Source organism: Puma concolor, chromosome D4 (genome assembly GCF_028749965.1).
Source record: "Puma concolor isolate L17-30 chromosome D4, mPumCon1.1.hap2, whole genome shotgun sequence".
NCBI lineage: Eukaryota > Metazoa > Chordata > Mammalia > Carnivora > Felidae > Puma > Puma concolor.
In genome coordinates, this window is record NC_141679.1 from 14,505,738 (window position 1) to 14,526,202 (window position 20,465).

The following is a 20,465-nucleotide window of genomic DNA, read 5'->3' on the forward strand; positions in this document are numbered from 1 at the left end:
CATGGATCTGTCTGTTTCTCTCTTTGTACCATGAACTTTTCTTCTTCCGTGATCCCTCCTCATCATGGAATTAAATGGCGATCTTTAGTTCTTAATTTTTTAAAATGTTTATTCATTTTTGAGAGTGGGTGGGTGGGGAATACAGGATCTAAAGCAGGCTCAGTCCTGACAGCATAGAAGTCGATGCAGGGCTCAAACTCAGGAACTGTGAGATCATGCCCTGAGCCAAAGTCGGACACTTAACCGACTGAGCCACCAGCTGCCCATCCAGACACTCCCATTTTTAGTATTGCTACTTATCCTGCTCTGCCCTTCTTGATGAAAACTTTCAGGGCAGAGAGAACGGAGTAGGTAGTGAGCATCGATCATGTACCAGATCCTCTGTAAGATCCAGTAAAGTAGATGCCATTGACTTTGTTTTACAAAGAAGGGAATTGAAGTTCAGAAAGTTGGGTAAACGGTTCAGGGTCACGCGATTAGTGAATGGTAGAACTGAAACTTAGAGCCTTGGTATTTTTTAGCTTCAGAGACTCTGCTCTTCTTGTGACATAGACCTTATTCCACTTCACCCCAGGGTTGAAGCTTAGCCACTTTTCATATGCTAAGTCCTAACATGTGTTCCTTTTCTGCAATAACCTGAACATAGCCTTGAGCCTTTATACATTGCTTTCTCATTTCCTGCTGAACCACATTTGATGAATGTCTTTCTAAAAGTTCTCTTCTCTTTTCTCATTCTTTATATTGACCTTATTTTTTTGACCTAGATGCTAGGTGCACGAATCTATCCCCAGCTATTATTTCCCCCTTGAGCTTCAAATCCATATGCCCAAATACCTAGTGCCATTTTCATAGGTGAATGCAACTGAAAATTCAATAAGCTGGACTTTCTCTTGGCCTTCCTTCCCGCTGTCTTTTTCTACAGATCACCTCCGTCACTGTGGCAGATTCTGTGGAAGGGCTCTTTTGGAACATCTCTTCCAGCCTCTATTAAGTGGACTTCTCCAATGCAGAAGTTGGGCCGTTCTTTCTCTTCTCTTCTACCACGAAATTTCCCAGGGTCCCAGGGTTCAGACCTACACTCATTCCTCAAGTGGTCTCGTCCAGGTCAAAGGTATTTAATAACGTATTTTTGCTGATGAACCTCAAATTTCTCTCTCTCCAGCCAGACCTCTCTCTTGAGTTCAGACTTGCATATTTGACCGCATGTGAGCATCTCCATAGGGGTGTCTAATCAGCATCTCAAGCTTAATATATCCAGAGGAGAACATTGAGGTTCCTGCTGCCTGTAAATGCTCACCTTCCACGTTGTAGATGACTTACCTTCTATCTCTTTCAGGTCTCCACTTAGAGATGGCTTGCTCTACCCATCCTGTATAAAATAGAGCATGTAGGGGCACCTGGGTGGCTCAGTCGGTTGAGCGGTCGAACTTCGGCTCAGGTCATGATCTCGCGGTCCATGAGTTCGAGCCCTGCATCGGGCTCTGTGCTGACAGCTCAGAGCCTGGAGCCTGTTTCAGATTCTGTGTCTCCCTCTCTCTGCCCCTCCCCCATTCATGCTCTGTCTCTCTCTGTCTCAAAAATAAATAAACGTTAAAAAAAATTAAAAAAATAAAATAAAATAAAATAAAATAAAATAGAGCATGTATCATCACCTTAATCCATCTAACTTTATTTCCATGGTATTTGCTTGACATTAAGTTATGAGACATTAGGTTATTTATTGCTTGTTCCACTACAACGTAAGATCCACTACAAGGTAAGCTGTCTAAAAGCAGGAACTTGTCCACTGGTGTATCCCTGGAACCTGGAAGGCTTCCTGCACTTAGTAAGTGCAAGAAATACTTCTTCTTAGATGCCCGCTGCCACTTACCTATTGTAGGCATACCATCATCTCTCACCTGGCTTGCAGCAAAAGCCTAAATGCTCTCCTAGCCTCTAGTTCCACTTATTTTCCAAACTGAAGCCACTTTGACTTTCCTAAAATGAAAAGCTGTTCATCCACTGCCCTTAGGCTTTTCTGGGGGAGATTCTGTGTTCTTCAGGACTCTGGATCTCAAGCAACAGAAACCTCCAATCTCCCAGCTGTTCTGGTTGATTCCCCACCGTTCAGATTTTGGCTTAGTCATACTTGCTTTGACAGCCTTTTGTGACCATCATTGGGGTGGGTACCTTCCTTTTGAACTCCATATATCATCCTGTAATTATTAATATTTCAGACCTACTATATTATATGACAAATGCCTATTTTTGTGATTTCTTCCCGCATACTGGAAGTAACTGTGTGAACATCTAAATTACTCACTGATGTATCCGCATCACCTCCACTGTACCTGACATGTAGGAATTGCTCGGTAAATATTTATCAAATTAAAGAGTCCTCTGTGCTTCCCATTCCTACCGTCACTGACTACTGCTTCTTGCTGTCTCTTCTCTCTGCATAATCAGAGCTGTAACTCTACCTGGCCACTATGCTATTGCCCCAGGGCTCTGAAATCTACAGTGTATCAATTTTTTTTTAATTTTTAAAAAATGTTTTTATTTTTGAGACAGAGAGAGACAGAGCATGAGCAGAGAAAGGGCAGAGAGAGGGAGACACAGAATCTGAAGCAGGCTCCAGGCTCTGAGCTGTCAACACAGAGCCCGACGTGGGGCTCGAACTCACACACTGCGAGAACATGACCTGAGCCGAAGTCAGACGCTCAACTGACTGAGCCACCCAGGCGCCCGGCAGTGTGTCGATTTTAAAAATGATTGTGCAATTAATCCAACAGCACATGCATGTAAGATCACTGAGCTTAATACCTAGTTAGCAAGAATAATTAGTTGAAACAGGAAACCACCAGATGGTAAGTATTATCAATAACACCAATATAGGAGCCAAGACATGAATTCCAAAGTTAATTTGAGGGCATATTTTGTGCTTGCCCTGGCACCAAAATTTCTAGTTATGACTCTGTTTGGAAGTTCCTTTCTACACAATAATTTCTGATGGCCGATCTCTTGACTTTATTCACTGTCTGTGGGCAAGAGAAGGTAGAAAATACACTCACACCACCAAGTTATGGGAAGGATAGATTATGGGGCTGCCTTTCTGGATCTGTCCTGTTAATTGGAGTGTTAGGATTTGAGGTGCCACCAAAAGAGGTTACAGCATGACTTACCAGTGGTGGTCTGCAAAGATCAATGAAATATGCAAGATAGAAACATGTCCACCAGCGAGTACAGCCACCTCTAGTGCCTTTAGTTCTAGGACCTTCAGAAATATGAGTTGGTGCCTTAGAGAATGTTTACTCTTCTGGACAATCAGTCAGTGCTGCAATGGCCCCCGATCTCCCCAACGATGTGGGTGTTTCCCATGTCTCCAGCATTCAGTTTTAGCCAGAAAAGTATCAGCACATGGAGTCCTCTACTGAAGAAAATTAAAACAAACAAAAAAAGATGACTGCCTGTGGACATAGCGTGCAACATTCAGGGCTCCGGACTTTTCCCATTGTTATCTAACAAAATTTTTCTTTCTGTCCAAAGTCCTGAGTCAGACCCAGAGTTGCTTTGGAAACTCAAGAGGTCAGTCATCAACCATCCCATTTCCTTCTATTTCTTCACTCTTATGCTTCTTTCAGAGACTCCCAAGTCTTGTGTCTCATACAGCTGTGCCAAGGAGTCTGTTGTATCATCACGCTGGCTCAGCTTCTTGTCGGCTTCTATGGCTCCCCCAGGGCCTGGCATTTGTGATGGAGAGAAGATCACATAGTACATCACACCACAAGCCTCCCCCCCCCGCCACCTATGAGCTTTGGGGCCTCAGCCTCCTCATCAGTATACTGGGGAAGACAGCAGTGGCCATCTCACTTATAAAATGTTCTCACAGGAACTTCTGAAAATCTTGTAACTGAGTGCCGGCAGGACAAAACATCCTATCCCTCCTCTGCTAATGTAATAAATTCCGTCTCTTCCCTGCCACATCTTCCATATGCCCCCAGTTGATTGATTGCAAAGGCTTTCTCATAAGTAAATTATGGGGCATTCACCACTGAAGCTTCTATTTCAGTTGCAGGAAAGAATGTTATTAACAAGGAAGCCAACCTCGTATTCAGAGGATCAAGCGAGGTCCTCAGATCCATTGACCCCTCAGTCTGATGTCTTATAAACTGATAAAAATCAGGCTATCACTTTGTCTTTAGGTGTGAGGGATAAGCAAAGAATAAACTTTTATCTTGAATGGATAGAGGCTTGAGTGGGAGGTGTAGGCTGGAAAGATGTGATCACATGTCTATAGGCCATCTGTGTGTTTCAAGGGAAATCATGACTGAGAAATTGTTAGGATGAAAGGGACATAATAGGATACTGAGATACCTCTCTTGAAATCAGATTCGTGTGAACCAAGTGTTGGGTGTGTAAACCTTGGGTGGAGGGGAGACACCATATCATCCTGTGCATGATCAAATGTATTTGTTTCCCATGACAAATACTATAACAAATCATGTAAAAAGAAAGCAGATGTTCTGTAACTGTGTATAGTGTTGGATGTTAAGGTACATGTATGGTAGTGATCGTTTTGTAATACACACAAATATCAAATAATTATGTTTCACACCTAAAATGAATACGTTACATGTCACTTATCTCTAAAATTTTTTTTTTAACATTTATTTATTATTGAGAGACCGAGAGACACAGAGTGTGAGCAGGGGAGGGCTAGGGAGAGGGGGAGACACAGAATCCGAAGCAGGCTCCAGGCTCAGCTGTCAGCACATAGCCCGACGCGGAGCTCAAACTCACCAACCATGAGGTCATGACCTGAGCCGAAGTCGGTCACTTAACCAACTGAGCCACCCAGGCACCCCTCTAAAATTTTTTAAAGCAAATTTATCTTACCATTATGGGTGTTAGAGGTCGAAAATGTGTCTGCAGGGCTTTGTTTCTTCTGGAAACTCTAGAGGAGAATCTGTTGTCTTGATTTTTCCAGTTTCTAGCGGTTGCCCACATTCCTTGGCTTGTGACCCCTTTCTCCATGTTCAAAGCCAGCATGGAGTGTCTGCAAATCCCTCTCTGACCATCTTACTTCCCTGTTATAAAGACCCTTGTGATTGCATTGGGCCCACCCAGATAAATCCAGGAGAATCTAATCTCAAAATCTCTAAGCTCATCTACAAAGTCCCCTTTGCCACCATAATATAACATATTCCCAGCTTCCAGGGATTAGAATGTGGGCATCTCTGGAGAGGCATCATTCAGCATACCACATCAAGGATGTGAAAATTATTTTTGTTCTGTGTGACTTTTGGGTCACGTTGGCATGCAGGTAGTCAAGTGCTCCAGTGATGGGCACTGCTTGTCATGACTTCCATTTCTCCTTTAGGTTTCCTGGACTCCACTGTGCTACAGGAGTGCTGACCATGTAACCAGGGTCTGTCTCCTAGACCTTCAGCACCAGAGGAGTCAATGTCAAGTCATAAAGTATGGGGACTTGAAGGGATCTGAGAGATTATGTGATCCAATCCTTTTCATTTTGTATGTGAGGAGGATGAAGTACAGAGACTCCAAGGTGACCTGCCAAGGTCAATGCCCAGTTAGTGGCACAAAAAAGGGGTACCTGCTTCCTTCTTTTCTTCTCGTTACGTCACTGAGATTTCAAGTTAAGTTTGGGAAGCTTTATGGAGCTAGTCACCAATTGTCTGAGCTTGTCATTTTTTTCCTCCTGTGACATTGGGTAAATAACATTATGTATAAAAAGACAACTAAAAGTCGTGTCTCCATGAAGTTCACCAATCTGTTTAACAATGTGGCTAATGTGTAAAGTGACAGAATAATGGCAAATGAACTTAAATCTTAGGATGAAGAAACTTTTTCCTTAGTTCATAAATATGGTCTAAATCCTTGGGCTTTTTTTTTTTTTTATAAATTTTTAAAAAATGTTTATTTATTTTTGGGAGACAGAGAGACAGAGTGCGGGAGGGGCAGAGCATGAGGGAGACACAGAATCTGAAGCAGGCTCCAGGCTCTGAGCCGTCAGCACAGAGCCCGATGTGGGGCTGGAACCCACAAAGCATGGGATCAGGACCTGGGCTGAAGTTGGACGCTCAACCGACTGAGCCACCCAGGCGTCCCCGCTTTTTTTTTTTTACACTTCTTTTTCTTCAAGGGGTATAGAAGAGCATTTATTAATGGCCAGCTGTATGTGAGATACTGCTTTAGGTTCTGAGGAAAAACAGCAAAGAAGGTTTTGTGGCGATGTATTATTTACCATTTGGGTTTCTCAAACTCCTGAAAACACAGAGAAAAACAACTTTAACATTTTGAATGCAGTAACTTGGAGGCAGCTTAAGTAGAGCACTGAATGAGAATAATTGAATATGTGGTACAATATGGAGGCCAAAGTATATTCACAACCCTTTAAAATTCCTTGTGGATGGGCACCTGTTCTTTGCTCAAAATGAATCGCTTCGTCTGCCAATGTTAGAAGAGCCAGAGCACGGAGGCGTGGCTATGGTGTGGAAATCCAGCATTTGGACAGATCCAAATACGGGCGGGAAAAATAAGTGCGGGCGCCCGGGTGGTTCAGTTGGTTAGGCGTGGGATGTTGGCTCAGGTCGTAATCTCACAGTTCTTGAGTTCTAGCCCCGCATCTGGCTCCTTACTGACAGCTCAGAGCCGGAAGCCTGCTTTGGATTCTGTGTTTCCCTCTCTCTCTGCCCCTCCCCTGCTTGCACTCTGTCTCTCTCTCTCAGAAATAAATAAACATTAAAAAAAAAAAAAAAAGAAAGAAAGAAAGAAAGAAAGAAAGAAAGAAAGAAAGAAAGAAAGGAAAAATAAGTGTCAACTCTCACACCTGCCAGAGCTCTTTGCATTTGGGCTCATAGATCTCACAGGCCTGGTTTGCTTATTTGTGACTTATTTTTCCTATGGAATTTGTTAAATCAGTTCCTCCTATGCCATAAATTACTCCCCAAAAACAAGGCAGTTTGCTTTGGAAGCCAAATGAACATTCTGAGGTCCCTTGGTATCTTGTAATACAATCCATTTGTAACTGTATTTCGGAATGCGGAAATATTTAAGGAAACCAGTAAACTAGAGACGATATGCATTATTTGCCTCAGGGAAATACGTTTTTACTTCTTTGTAGCTTTGAAGTCACCAGAAAGGGAACTGAGCAGAAAGAGGAGAGGAGAGACATAGTGTTGAAAAAGGATGTTTCTGGGAGAAGTTGGAGGTGGTGGGGAAGAAGGGGGGCACCTTGAAAACCAGAACTGGTTTTAGACCACAACTCGTATCACCTGCAGAGATAGGAGGTGTTTTGCAGAGGGTGGATTAATGGCAGCCTGTTGTCTTGTGATGATCAGATCAGACTCTGAGGCAGTTGATCAGTCAAACAACTTGGAAATGGGCCACTGGCTCAAAGATTGCACAAGGAATAAAGGCAACAGTGAGTAGAGAGAATTCCAGAAGGCTTTGTTATTCTCTTGAAGCACTCATCTTGGGTCTCTGTGCAACCTTGAATGGCATACCACTGAATTCCACCTGAGGGAAACAAAAGAGGTAGGGTTGGGGTGCCCGGCTGGCCCAGTCAGTACAGCATGCAAATCTATCTTGGGGTTGTAAATCTATCATGGGGTTCAAGCCCCATGTTGGGGGGGGGGGTAGGGTAAGGAAATTCCTTGTGAAGTGCAACCTACCTGGCTTAGATGCTTCAAACTAACAGGTTAAAAAAAAAAAAAAAAGTAACAGGGTTCCTGGGTGGCTCAGTCGGTTAAGCATCTGACTTTGGATCAGGTCATGATCTCAGGGTTTGTGGGTCTGAGCCCTGCTTTGGGCTCTCTGCTGTCAGCACAGGGTGCACTTCAGATCCTCTGTTCCCCTCTCTGCCCCTCCCATGGGCTCTCTTTCTCTCTCTCAAAAATAAACAAACAAACAAAAGAAACAAAGACAAAGCAAAACTTCTAGGTTTATGAAGATACATTTTGTCTTTAAGAACTCCCACCTAAATGTATTCTAGTTAGCTACATTGCAATACAGTAGCTTTCAAATTTGAAAGCAAAATAGGTTTCAATTTCAGATGATAAAACCCGTGCAATTGCCACTGACTTGTAAAACTTTCTGAAGTGTTAGCTTCCATTATCATTCCCCAGCTTAACCCAGATCATGAGTTATTCAAAGGGCTTAATCCACAGAAGGATCATTTGGATGTGTAAGTGCTTCTCAGAAAGGGAAGTGTGTCCTTGACTTCGTTTAATTTTCACCCTGATTTTGGAAGTAATGCATGTTCACTGCACAAAATGTGAAAAATAAACACAAGTGCAAAATAAGGGATAGTGTTGTCCTGTAATCCTGCCCAGCCTCCTCCCCCCCCCCCCCCCCCCCACCGCCTTCCACGTGTATGAAGGGAGAACACGAAGGGGCAGTTCCCAAAGGCAGCCAAACGTGTAATGGTTGGAAACTTCTCAAAACAGTAGTCACTCAACCAGGGGCAATTTTGCCTCCCACCTCCAGGACAGTAGATAATGCCCAGAAACATTTTTGTTGTTACAACTTGGAAGATCTTACTTGCATGGAGTGACATGCTAAACCTCCTACGGTCCATAATATAGCCCTGCATAACAATGAACTATCCTGCCAAAGTGTTAATAGTGTCAAGGGTGAGAAACCCTGTTAATAAAGCTCTCAAAGTGTTCCAGTTCTATTTTTTTCACGACAAAATTTGCGAGTTAGGAAACTGCTGTGCCCACGACACTGGAGTCAGACTGGGTCCTTGACCGGTCAAGAGCCATTGTCAATATTTTGACACATCAGCCTCCAGACTCATGTGCAGAGACCTTTGGCACTTGTTCTGAAGTTCAGCTGCCTTGATGAGTGAGTATGTGTCCACATTTTGAAAGACAAGAGCAATCACTGGGAGCCAACATCTCATGGCTCCAGGGGTCCCTGGCACCTCTCCCCTTCTAGAAGGAAGGGGCTCTGACCGGCAGAGGCATGAGCCAGAGGGAACACGGGGCTTAGAGAGTGGACTGAATAAGCACAAATAACCCTCTTAATACCAAAACCCATCACGTGGGACCCCCAAGTTCTCTTCCTCTCTCCCAACTAACTTTGATCTCTAACTTTTTCTTTTCTCCTTCCAACTCCATAGAGGAATTTAGAGTTTTGCCTTGTGGAGATGTTTATTCACGGTTGGTATTCCATGCCTACTGTTCTGCAACTGCCTTTCTTCTGCTCAAGAATGTCTTAGAGATTGTTCCCATGTTAACAAAGGGATCTAGTTCATGTAAGTGTTGCATAACATTCCATAGCCTGAATATACATCTCAGTTTGTTTATTTGTTTGTTTATTGAGAGAGACAGTACCCAATCTGGGGAGAGGAGCAGAGGGAAAGGGAGAGCAAATCCTAAGCAGGTTCCACACCCAAGGCAGAGCTCGACACAGGGCTCGATTCCACAACCCTGAGATCATGGCCTGAGCTGAAATCAAGAGTCTGATGTTCAACCAACTGAACCACCCAGGCATCCTTACATCATAGTTTGAAGAACACTTCGCCCATAGATCAACATTTAGGTCATTTCCATTACTTTACAATTAAATATAATATTGAGGGATAACCTTGATAATCATGCTTTTTTGCATTACATGTGAGTATTTTACTGCAGTAGATATCAAGAAATACAATTGCTTTGTAGAAGGCTGTGTTCATTTAAAATTTCAATGGAAATTCCCAAATTGTCTAAAAAATTGCTAACCTAATCTAAATTATCACTGGAATCTTTTTTTCTGTTATTTATATTCCAACTATTTGCATCCAGTTTATTCTTTATCTTTAAATTTTGGGGGTTGTCGTTCATTTTATAGGTCTTAAAATATTGAAGTATTCAAATTTATCTTTCATTTCCTTTACAACGTAGGTCTTTTGGATGTTCAAGAGGCCTCCTCTCTTTCAGTCTTCTTCGGTATTTTCTTCTAATGTTGTCATCGTTTGGACGTTTGCACTTACCCTTTAACCTCTGCAGACAAGGCTGGCGTCCTAGGCATGTCACCTGTGCACTTGTACAGTCTCTGTGCTTAGGAGGGCCCTGCAAACTATTACTAATTTTTTGTGAGGATGTGAGTGGTGTGAATGAGGCAGTATAGACATTCACTTGAATTTGAATCTTGCCTCCAATACTCATCAGCTGTGTGACACCATGCACATGTCTTAATCTTCCAATGCCTCAGATTTCTCATCTTTAAAATGGGGGTAGTGACAAGATCAAGCCCATGTCATTGTTTTGTTGGTATATGTCATCCAGGTTAAGGCCCTTAGGACAGCATCTGGCACATAGTAAATGTTTACTGATGTTTGCTTTTATATAAGGATTTTTTCCTGTCGTCATTTTCATATATATATATTTTTAAGTGTCAAGACTTACCTTTCACATGAATCTCTTTTATGCAGTACTGACCAGGTTTTGTTTTGCAGGTTCCAAAATCCAAAAGACATCCATGGAAAGGGATTGAGAGGTTGCATAATCTACAAATCACACCTCCAGCACCTCCAAGTACAGAAGATAAATAACTAGCTAAATAAATAAATAAATGAATAAATAAATAAAGGCAAAACAGAAGTGACGACCAGAAAGGAAAAAAAAAAGAAGAGACAAAGGGAGAGGGAAAAAAAATGTGATTTTCAACTGGAAAAGGTAAGCAACAATTAAAAAAAGAATTCTAAAAACTCATATAAATTAAAATTATTTTTATTTCGAGAGTGGGAGAAATTTCAAAGCATATGCTACATTCATGCAATTGGAAGCACCCAGAACGGATACTAATTAGAAATGAGGCCAGGTGGTCTAAACAATTTAGTTGGGAAAAATTTACTCGACTCCTCGGCACCTAATTAAATCAAACCAGTTATTTAGCCAGAAAATTGAATTTTAGCCATATAGTCACTATTAGGCGGCCCCCACTTCAATGTCTATGTATTGTACGTTCTCTGTGACTGTGTATTGCTTGATTAATGTTTACATATAGGTTATCTCCAGCATTCAAATCCAGCGGCTTAAAATGTTATTTATTTTGATTACATAGAAATGGCCCAGAGATTCTCAAACTTAGTCAGCATAAGCAAGATTGGAAGCTAGCTATTATCTAGAGGACTGGCTTCCAAATTTGACTGTGCATCTCATTTACGTAAACAGTTAAAATACAATAAACACAAATTCCCAGAGCCCCTATAGACCTGTATTAGAATATATAGGAAGTGAGGCTCAGAAATCTGTATTGTAGATATGCAGAAACAGTGGAGGGCATGTGATTTGGACACAGATGTCCAGACCAGTGTTTCAGGACCACTAGTTTCACTGAATTCAGGCAGCGCCTTTATGATAATTTCTACAGGGAGCCTTGGCTACTGACGGAGAGCTCATCACCATTAAAAACACCTCAGCCTGTTAAAAGATTCTTCTAAAATTGAGTCCAAATCTGCCTCAGTGTGCATAGTTTTCATCTTTTAACATAGGAAGACCATTGCCACGTCACTCTTATTCACTGATGACCCGAAGGAAGAGTTTATTGGGCAGTTTGCACTTTGTATTTTTTCCATCTCCCTCTGCCATTTTCAGGGTTAGAAAAGATCACTTTTAAGAGAAAATAGTCGGCTGATGAGGCTAATTAACCTCTGTTGACTATTCTCATCTCAAGACACTTTGGAAATTTCACAGTTGGTTCTCTCTCTGAGCGAGGCAGACTTTCAATCCATAATCAACAATCCATCAACAAATATTTTCTTAAGAACTAAGCTTATGCCAAGGACCCTGCTAGGCAATTTACCTGCATTAGCTCCATCATTGTTCACAGTAGGCCTTCGAAGCCAGTACTAAACTGCTCAAGTCTCACATGAAAGAAGACTAAATCTCAAGATTTTAAGTAGCTCGTACAAGTGGCAGAGACAGGAGTTTAAAAAAGGCTGTTGGAGGGTGCCTGGGGGGCTCAGTCAGTTATGCGTCTGACTTCGGCTCAGGTCATGATCTCACAGTTCGTGGGTTTGATCCCTGCATTGGGCTCTGTGCTGAGGGCCCAGAGCCTGAAGCCCGTTTCGGATTCTGTGTCTCCCTCTCTCTGCCCCTTCCCCACTCACGCTCCGTCTCTCAAAAATAAACATTGAAAAAAATGTAAAAAATAAAAAAATAAAAAGGTCTGTTGGAATCTCAAGCCCTTGTTCTAAGCAAGCACCCCATGTCCCTAGAGCTGCCTGCCTTTTTTGTATCCCAAACGTCCTGATCTTGCCCTCTTCTTTCTGGATGTTTTGATTCTTAGTAGATTCTGAGTCAGTTGCCTGCTCAGAATACTAGGGCTGCTTGGATCTTTAAGTCATGCCTGAGATAACTTTCCTCCCGCACTTGTGACCTCTGAGTCTCACCCCTTGCTCTTAGAGATCACTGCATGGCTCAGAACTGTGGTGCCAGGGGCTCCTCCGGGGTGGACAGCTCTTTCTCTGCCTTGCCAGAGACCCATGGACTGTTTTCCTGGGGGAGTTCTGCTCTGGCTTCTTTCCCTCCCTTTCACATAGTCCCTCCTCCTCCTGATCCCCCCACCCAGCATCCATATCTTCTTCCTAAAACCTTGGCTCTGACGTTATTTACAGCTGAAGATGAAACCTTAGCTTTTAGGCTTTTTTGTTGACTGTATCTGTTCATTTGCTTGAGTAATTATAAATATGTTCTCAGATCCCATGTCCTTTATTCCAGTGTCTTTTTTATCTGAAAATTTATTGTTGGTTTTATTAACATTAGCACATAAATATATGTCTTTGACAACTAAATTTACAGCTTTGGGTTAAATGTAAAATGAATAGTTTCCTTAATGATTAATTCTGAAGTATGCTATACTATTTTATGACTTTATTTATTAACAGGAAACATCCAATAGATTACATTATTTATATAAATTATATAAATACAATCACATAATATATGACATATATAAATAGTATATAAATATATATTATATAAATAAATAAAATAAATTTATTTAAATTTATTTAAAATATATAAATATATATTATATATAAATTTTTATAATGTAAATTTATATCTAAATTATATATAAATTTAAGTTATATATAAAATATAAATGTATATATTTATACTTTATATAATATATAAAGTTCTAGAGTATATATGCTTTATATATATTTATATATTATATATACTTTATATATTATATATACTTTGTATATTTGTATATATTATACATATACTTTATATATATTTATATATTATACATATACTTTATATATTTATATAAATAAATAAATTATATAACTTAAAAATATGTGTATATTACATAAATATATATTATATATTAAATTACATACATAAATATATATTCATATTTATACTTTATATAGTATGTAAAGTTCTAGAGTATATATACTTTATATATGTTTATATGTATTATATATACTTTATATATTATATGTATTTTATACTTTATATATATTTATATATTATACATATACTTTATATATATGTATATAAATAAGTAAATTACAAAATTTAAAAATGTAAGTATATTATATAAATATAAATATATATTAAATTACATACATATATAAATGTAAATATATATTTATATTTATATAATATATAAAGTTCTAGAGTATATATACTTTATATATTTGTATGTATTATATATACTTTATATTTATATAAATTATATAATCTAAAAATATGAATATAGATTATATAAATATAAATATATTATATTATTATACATAAATAATATATAATACAAATTCTATAAATATAATTACATAATATGTAATATATTATATGTAATTATTTTTATAATTATATTATTGCTTATATTATTATAGCATCCATATGATTATTTAAAGGTATAGTCTAAATAATATCTAGTTGTTTAAATATATATTATAATCATGATGATAGTGATATTTTTTATTTTAATTTTTTTAATGTTTATTCTTATTTTTGAGAGTTAGGGAGAGAGAAAGAGAATGCGAGCTGGGGAGGGGCAGAGAGAGAGGCAGACACAGAATCAGAAGCAGGCTCCAAGCTGTCAGCCCGAGCCCGATGCTGGGCTTGAACTCATGAACGGTGAGATCATGACCTGGGCCGAAGTCGGACCCTTAACCTACTGAGCCACCCGAGTGCCCCAACAATGATCCTTTTAAATAACCACTCCTTACCTCCTGGCACCCATTACTTCAAGGTTTCTATTTATGCAGAATTTTCTTCTTTTACCCTCACAACTTCCCTGTGTATCTGGCAAAATTAACATGGTCCCCTCCCTAAATCATTTTTCATGCAAGACACTGGGTGTGTTCTCATGTGGTCTTTCACCTATTCATATGCTCCTGTCCACATTTTTTACAAGAGACTAGTATAAGGACGTAAAATGCAAGAGAGATATTAGCTGACCAAGCACTTTAGGCATTTCAGTTGGTGACCCCAGTATTTGCTACTCATGGTCTCCAAGTCTCAATCTTAGAATTTTATCTCTGGGATGTGTTCTAGAGTCTCCCTACCGACATGTGGTCTCCAGACCAACAGCACCAGCATCACTTAGAAGCTTGTTGGAAGTGCAAACTCAGGCCCCACCCCAACCTGCATTTTGGCGAGATTCCCAGGTGACTCATTCATCCATTAAATCTTGTTGACTTTAAAAGAACCCTGGGTGCAGCACAGAGCAATTGTCTTCGTTATCATCTTACCGCTTTACTAGAGGGAGAATCCCCATGATGGTGCTTGAACATACCTGTTGGGAGGTATTACCTTCATACATATCTAAATAATTTGAGGAGACCTAGGAATTCTGTAAAAGGAATTGGAAGTGCCCTATTATCTCCTTTATTGGTTCTTTTATAAATGAAGGAAGATGGTGAAGAGCACATTTAACAGGCAAAGTGCTAGAAGGCCCGTGTCTATGCTTTTTCGATTTAATTAATTTTCTTTGCCTTTTTTATAACAGCTTCCAGCCTCCTTTGGTTAGCTCCAGCCTAGTGATAACAATAGCAACATGGGGCCGGCATCTAGCAGCGCAGTTTTCTCATCTATAAAATGGGAAATAACAGGACTTAACTCATAGGTTGTCATGAGGGTTCAATGAATTAATACAAATGAGATGTTTAGACCAGTTCCTGGCATATCGTAAATGCTCAATAAGTGTTAGCTCTAGTTGTTTAAAAGTGCTTCCTCAGGCCTTGCTATAAGCACCTTAATTACCTTATTTAAGGTCATCTTCCACTGATATTGTAATTCTGCAGACTCTTAGATAATTTTCCCTCTTTTTGATTTATGCTTTCTTAATGACTTACCACCCAAGAGGCAGAGTAAGGTAAAAACATCACTGAAGACAATCCTCATTCTTTGATTTCTACCCAAAAAAAGAAAATGGAAGGAAAGATACATCCCACAATTAAATCTTTCCTGGGGAGGAAGTAATAAAGTTACACATTTATGTTAGCTATTATAAAAAGGGAAATAACTAGCTGAGTTTTATTTTCTTAATTAAGACATGAAAGAGGAAACTAAGGTAACTGTCTTTATCAAAAACTCACCATACAACTTCTAGTTACAGAATATTTTAAGTTTAGCTGTCTTTTTTATTACCAAATACCATTCCCTCCCTTACTTTCTTTCCTGAAATATAATTGCTTACAACAAAAACAAAAAAATGAAATGAGATTGATAATGTATAGAGAATAATACCGTTAAAAATCCTTCCAACTATTAGCCTAAAGGAAAATATTTATGTATGTGTTCTCATAAACTAATGCTTTCACTGCACATGATCATATTTATAAGGTAAAACATTACATGATAGTTAACAGTAGTTAATACTTCTTAAAATTATGGGAAAGAAATAGATTGGCTAAAAAATAGCATTTTTTGACTTTTTCATTTATGACCTACCTGCCTTCTTGAAGGTTTTTGGGGAATTTTCCTAGGTTTGAATTTTTTTAGAGGTTAATGACGAGTAAAATTTCTGATGTAATGATGTCCGTTGTAACTGAAACCAACAAGGCAAGTTCCTGATCTACTACATTCCAAACAGTTTAAACAGTAAAAATCATCCAAGTCCAAGAAAATAGACAGGAACTTTTTCACTTGAGCACACCTATGTCTACAGAACTTAAGTTCCTTACTCATAAAATCAATACAAGACTAAGTCAACACTTAAACTGATTAACTTTAAATTTGGCTAAAGATTTTTATGTTTACTATGCTATATATTAGTTCAGATGTACAGAGCCTTCTGGGCATATATTTCTTCATTATATAAATTAGTTGGTTTTGATTTAAAAAAATACCATATAATCTTTATAGCAGAACTTAGTTGGTGTATTCAGAAAGCCATTTGATTTTAAAAAATAATGTTTATTTCTAAATGAATATTTAGTTCCAAATTAATGTATTCTTTTTGAAACAAAATACCAAGAATAGTAAAATCTCCCTTGACCACGTTTCCACCAAACCCTGTGGCTTCCCCAAATGTAACCACATTATCAATATGTTGGATATCTTTTTTTAAAAGCTTTTTATTTAAATTCACGTTCGTTAACACACAGTGTTATATTCGTTTCTGACGTACAATACAGTGCTTCAACACTCCCACACGTCACCTGGTGCTCATAGCAAGTGCACTGCTTAATCCCTATCATGTATTTCACCTATCCCTCTCCCTTCTGGTAACCATCAGTTTGTACTCTATATTTAAGAGTCTATTTTCTTGGGGCACTTGGGTGGTTCAGTCGTTTGAGCATCCGACTCGGGCTCGGGTCACGATCTCCTGGTTTGTGAGTTCAAACCCCATTGGGCTCACTGCTGTCAGTGCAGAGCCCACTTTGGGTACTCTGTCTCTCTCTCAAAAATTAAATAAACATAAAAAAATAAATAAAAATTCTTGAACCTTGTCTTTAAAAAAGAAGAGTCTATTTTCTTGGTCTGCCTCTCCTTTTTTCCCGTTTGTTCATTTGTTTTGTTTCTTAAATTCTACATATGAGTGAAATCCTGTGGTATTTTATTTTTTTAAATAATGTCTATACCCAACATGGGGCTCAAAATTACAATCTGGAGATCAAGAGTCCTACACTCTACCGAATGAGACAGCCAGATGCGATATATATTTTTAAAGGTTCTATGGGGTGCGTGGGTTATTTCAGCATCTGACTCTTGGTTTTGGCTGAGGTCAAGATCTCAGGGTTGTGGTATTGAGCCCCATGTTGGGCTCTATGCTGAATGTGGAGCCTGCTTAAGATCCTCTCTTTTCCTCTGCCTCTCCTCCACTTGCACTCTCTCTCCCTCTAAAAAACAAAACAAAACAAAGCAAAACCAAAACCAAAACAAAAAAAGGTTCTGTAATGTTTAACCATATGGATTTACTATAATTTATTTAATAATTTTCACAGATTGGGTATTTCTCATATTTTTGTTCATGTTTGAATATCTCTCTAGGATAAATTTATAGAAATGGAATTACTAGGACCAAGACATAAACCTTATTTAAAGCTTTTGACACACATTAGCAAATTTTTTTTTTAAAAATACCAATTTAGACCAATGTGTGGCATATTCATTTTCATATCCCCAGTGCTTAGCTAGCACTTTGCCTACACTATAATAAGCTCTCAGTGGATGCTGCTTATTTTTTTCTATTCCTCCTGGACATTTTCCTTTTGCTTACGTATCTTTATTACGAGCTCGTCTTTGGCTCTGATGGCGCATTGTCAGGCAATTATTTCCTTGAATCAAGATGGCATTATCTGATTAGTCAGTCCTCAAAGCTATGTTTATATAGGTATAACCTCTTAGGTAGTAATCATGAGAATATTTTCCTTGATGTACAGTATCTATACCTTCTTTCCTTTAATGAGAATTTGTTCTTCATATTCTTTCTAATTGATATCTATAGGAAATAGGTTTTGGTGAAAGAAAAGAGTTCAGTATGGATTGTGGGGTCCTGAAAGTGGCCCCTGGGTGTCTTGGAGCTCAGGGATGGAAATTTCTAGCTGAGATGCTCAAGGAAAGGTGACTGGATATAAAATAATGATACTCAAGTAAATCGCAGTAGATAACTATATGATTGCATTGAGCATATGAAGTTCAAGAAGGGGCAACACAAATGTATAGTGACTGAAGATAAAATAGTGGTTAACTCTGGGAAGGCAGGCTGAACTGAGAAGGAGCACGAGAACACTTCTTTGGGTGAAATGAAAATGTTCTATATTCAATCGGAATGGTGGACATATGTTTACACAAATGTAAAATGTTATCGAGCCGTACATCTTGCATTTGTGCATTTTAATGAAAAATACCTTCGGGGGTTTATGTGTTTTCACTTCCCTTCTTATAGGGACAAGTCAGTGGGAAAGTTTGCAAGTACCCCCATGTGAATTAGGAATTGACTAAATTGTAAATTAGCGGAGTGATGTTATTTATTCAAAAGGTATTTATTCATGTCTACTATATTCCAGATGTGTTGGTTTCCGTTAATAAGATCATTCTGGTAGAAGAGTGAAAGTTAGGTTGGCAAAAGTGATACTGGAAGCAGGGAGAAAGTTAGGAAGATGTTACACTAGTTCAGTTAAGAGACGATAAAACCTGGAACTGGAGCAGAAGCAGAAGGGATGGGAAAGAGGAAATGAATGAGAGACATGCTAAGGGCTGTGTGTACAATCTCTTAACCTTCTGGTCTGTGTGTGAGGGAACAGCTTAGTTCTAACCTTTCTACTTTAGCACGTCACTCAACACCGTGTTACACAATGATCTCTTTATATTCTTCCTCACCACGTTGCGAGCCCTTGAGCAAAGAAATGCCGTCTTGGTATCTCCAGCTTGTGGCAGGATGCCTGGCACATAGCAGGTGCTTGGTAAATGTGTGCCAATTAATGGAATATCTTTTTATTTTTCAATTTTTTTATTATTGAAGTGTAGTGGACATGCAATGTTATATTAGTTTCAGGCATATAGCATAGTGATTTGGCAGTTCTATATATTACTCAGTCCTCACCACAATAAGTGTAGTTGCCATTTGTCACATACACAGTTATTATAGTATTAGTGACACTGTACTTTACATCTCTGTGATCCATTTATTTTCTAAGTGGAAGTTTGTACCTCTTAATCTCCTTCACCTACCCGTTCCCCCACCTACCTCCTCTCTGGCAACGACTAGTTTGTCCTGGATATTTAAGTGTTTGGTTTTCTTTTGTTTGTTTGTTCAGTTGTTTTACTTTTTTAGATTCCACATACAAGTGAAATCATATGGTATTTGTTTTTGCTGGTCTGACTTATTTCACTTAGCATAATGCCTTCTAGGTTCATCCATATTGTCACAAATGGCAATGTCTCATTCTTTTTTTTAGGGCTGGGTAATATTCCTTTGTGTGTGTGTGTGTGTGTGTGTGTGTGTGTGTGTGTGTACACACACACACACACCACATTTTCTTTACCCATTTATCTATCAGTGGACATTTGGGTTACTTTTACATCTTGTCTATCATAAATAATCCTTCAAGAAACATAGGGGTACTGTGGCCCTTGGTGGCTCAGTCAGTTGAGTGTCTGATTTGTGATTTCAGCTCAGGTCATGATCTCATCGTTTGTAAGATTGAGCCCCACATTGGGCTCTGTGCTGACAGCACGGAGCCTGCTTGGGATTGTCTCTCCCCCACTCTCTCTGCCCCTCCACCACTCTCTCTCAAAATAAATAAACATTAAAAAAATAAACATAGGGGTGCATATATCTTTTTCAGATTAATGTATTCATTTTCTTTGGGTAAATGCCCAACAGTAGAATTACTGGATCATATGGTATTTCTGTTTTTAATTTTGTGAGGTACCTCCATACTGTTTTCCTTAGTGGTTGTACCAATTTATAGTCCCACTACCAATGCACAGGAGTTCTATTTTCTACATATGCTCACCAACACTTGTTATTTCTTGTATTTTTGGTACTAGCCATTCTGACTGGTATGAGACAATATCTCATTGTGGTTTTGATTTGCATTTCCCTGACAATTAATGATGCTGAGAATCTTTCCATGTGTCTGTTGGCCATCTGGATGTCTTCTTTGGAAAAATGTCTATACTCATCCTCTGCCCATGTTTGAAGTGGATTGTTTGGTCTTTTGGGGTTCAGTTGTATAAGTTCTTTATATATTTTGGAGATTAACCTTGTCTCAGGCATATACTTTGCAAAAATCTTCTCCCATTCAGTGTGTTTCTTTTTGTTTTGTTGATGGTTTTCTTTGCTAGGTAAAACCTTTTCGTTTGGGAAATGAGATATCTTTGGCAGCAGGAAGATCAGGGGAAAGAATGCAGGAGTAGTATAAGGTCAAAAGGCTGTGAGAGGGGTAAGTGGCAAGGATGAGCAATGAGATTGGATATTCTTGGGCTGGTATGGGCTGAAGTTCCATGTGGTGTTTAAGGTCTAAGGGCACGAGCAAACCCTAGTTTTTTCTAAGGGTTGTTTTG

General features: G+C 39.0%; 2 protein-coding genes across 3 annotated transcripts in view; one reads left to right on the forward strand and one right to left on the reverse strand.

The window, feature by feature from the left end:
• Window positions 1-7,080: 7,080 nt before the first annotated feature.
• Window positions 7,081-16,034, reverse strand: CD4H9orf57 (chromosome D4 C9orf57 homolog). 2 transcript variants are annotated; one of them, XM_025931604.2, is made up of 4 exons: window positions 15,903-16,034; window positions 15,305-15,363; window positions 10,395-10,517; window positions 7,081-7,518 (listed from the first exon to the last, which is right to left on the reverse strand). In XM_025931604.2, exons 2-4 carry the CDS (start codon window positions 15,351-15,353, stop codon window positions 7,394-7,396), a joined length of 297 nt encoding a protein of 98 aa, XP_025787389.2. In that variant the 5' UTR covers window positions 15,354-15,363; window positions 15,903-16,034; the 3' UTR covers window positions 7,081-7,393. The 2 variants fall into 2 exon arrangements, with proteins under 2 accessions (XP_025787389.2, XP_086541139.1); XM_086685013.1 differs by having other exon boundaries at window positions 10,395-10,544.
• Window positions 10,646-20,465, forward strand: part of GDA (guanine deaminase) — a 172,110-nt gene continuing 162,290 nt past the window's right edge. Inside the window, exon 1 of the mRNA XM_086685008.1 lies at window positions 10,646-10,664. The gene's annotated coding sequence lies outside the window, so the exon portion shown is untranslated. The remainder of the gene's footprint in view (window positions 10,665-20,465) is intronic.

Coding starts and splice junctions, on each gene's coding strand:
- CD4H9orf57 (XM_086685013.1), bottom strand. CDS start 15,353: ATGAGGATTGTCTTCAGTGATGTTTTTACCTTACTCTGCCTCTTGGGT. Junction 10,545..15,304: donor CTTACTCTGCCTCTTGGGTG/GTAAGTCATTAA, acceptor TTATTTATTTAG/CTAGTTATTTATCTTCTGTA. Junction 7,519..10,394: donor AAAAGAGATTCATGTGAAAG/GTAAGTCTTGAC, acceptor TGTTTCCCTCAG/GTGGAATTCAGTGGTATGCC.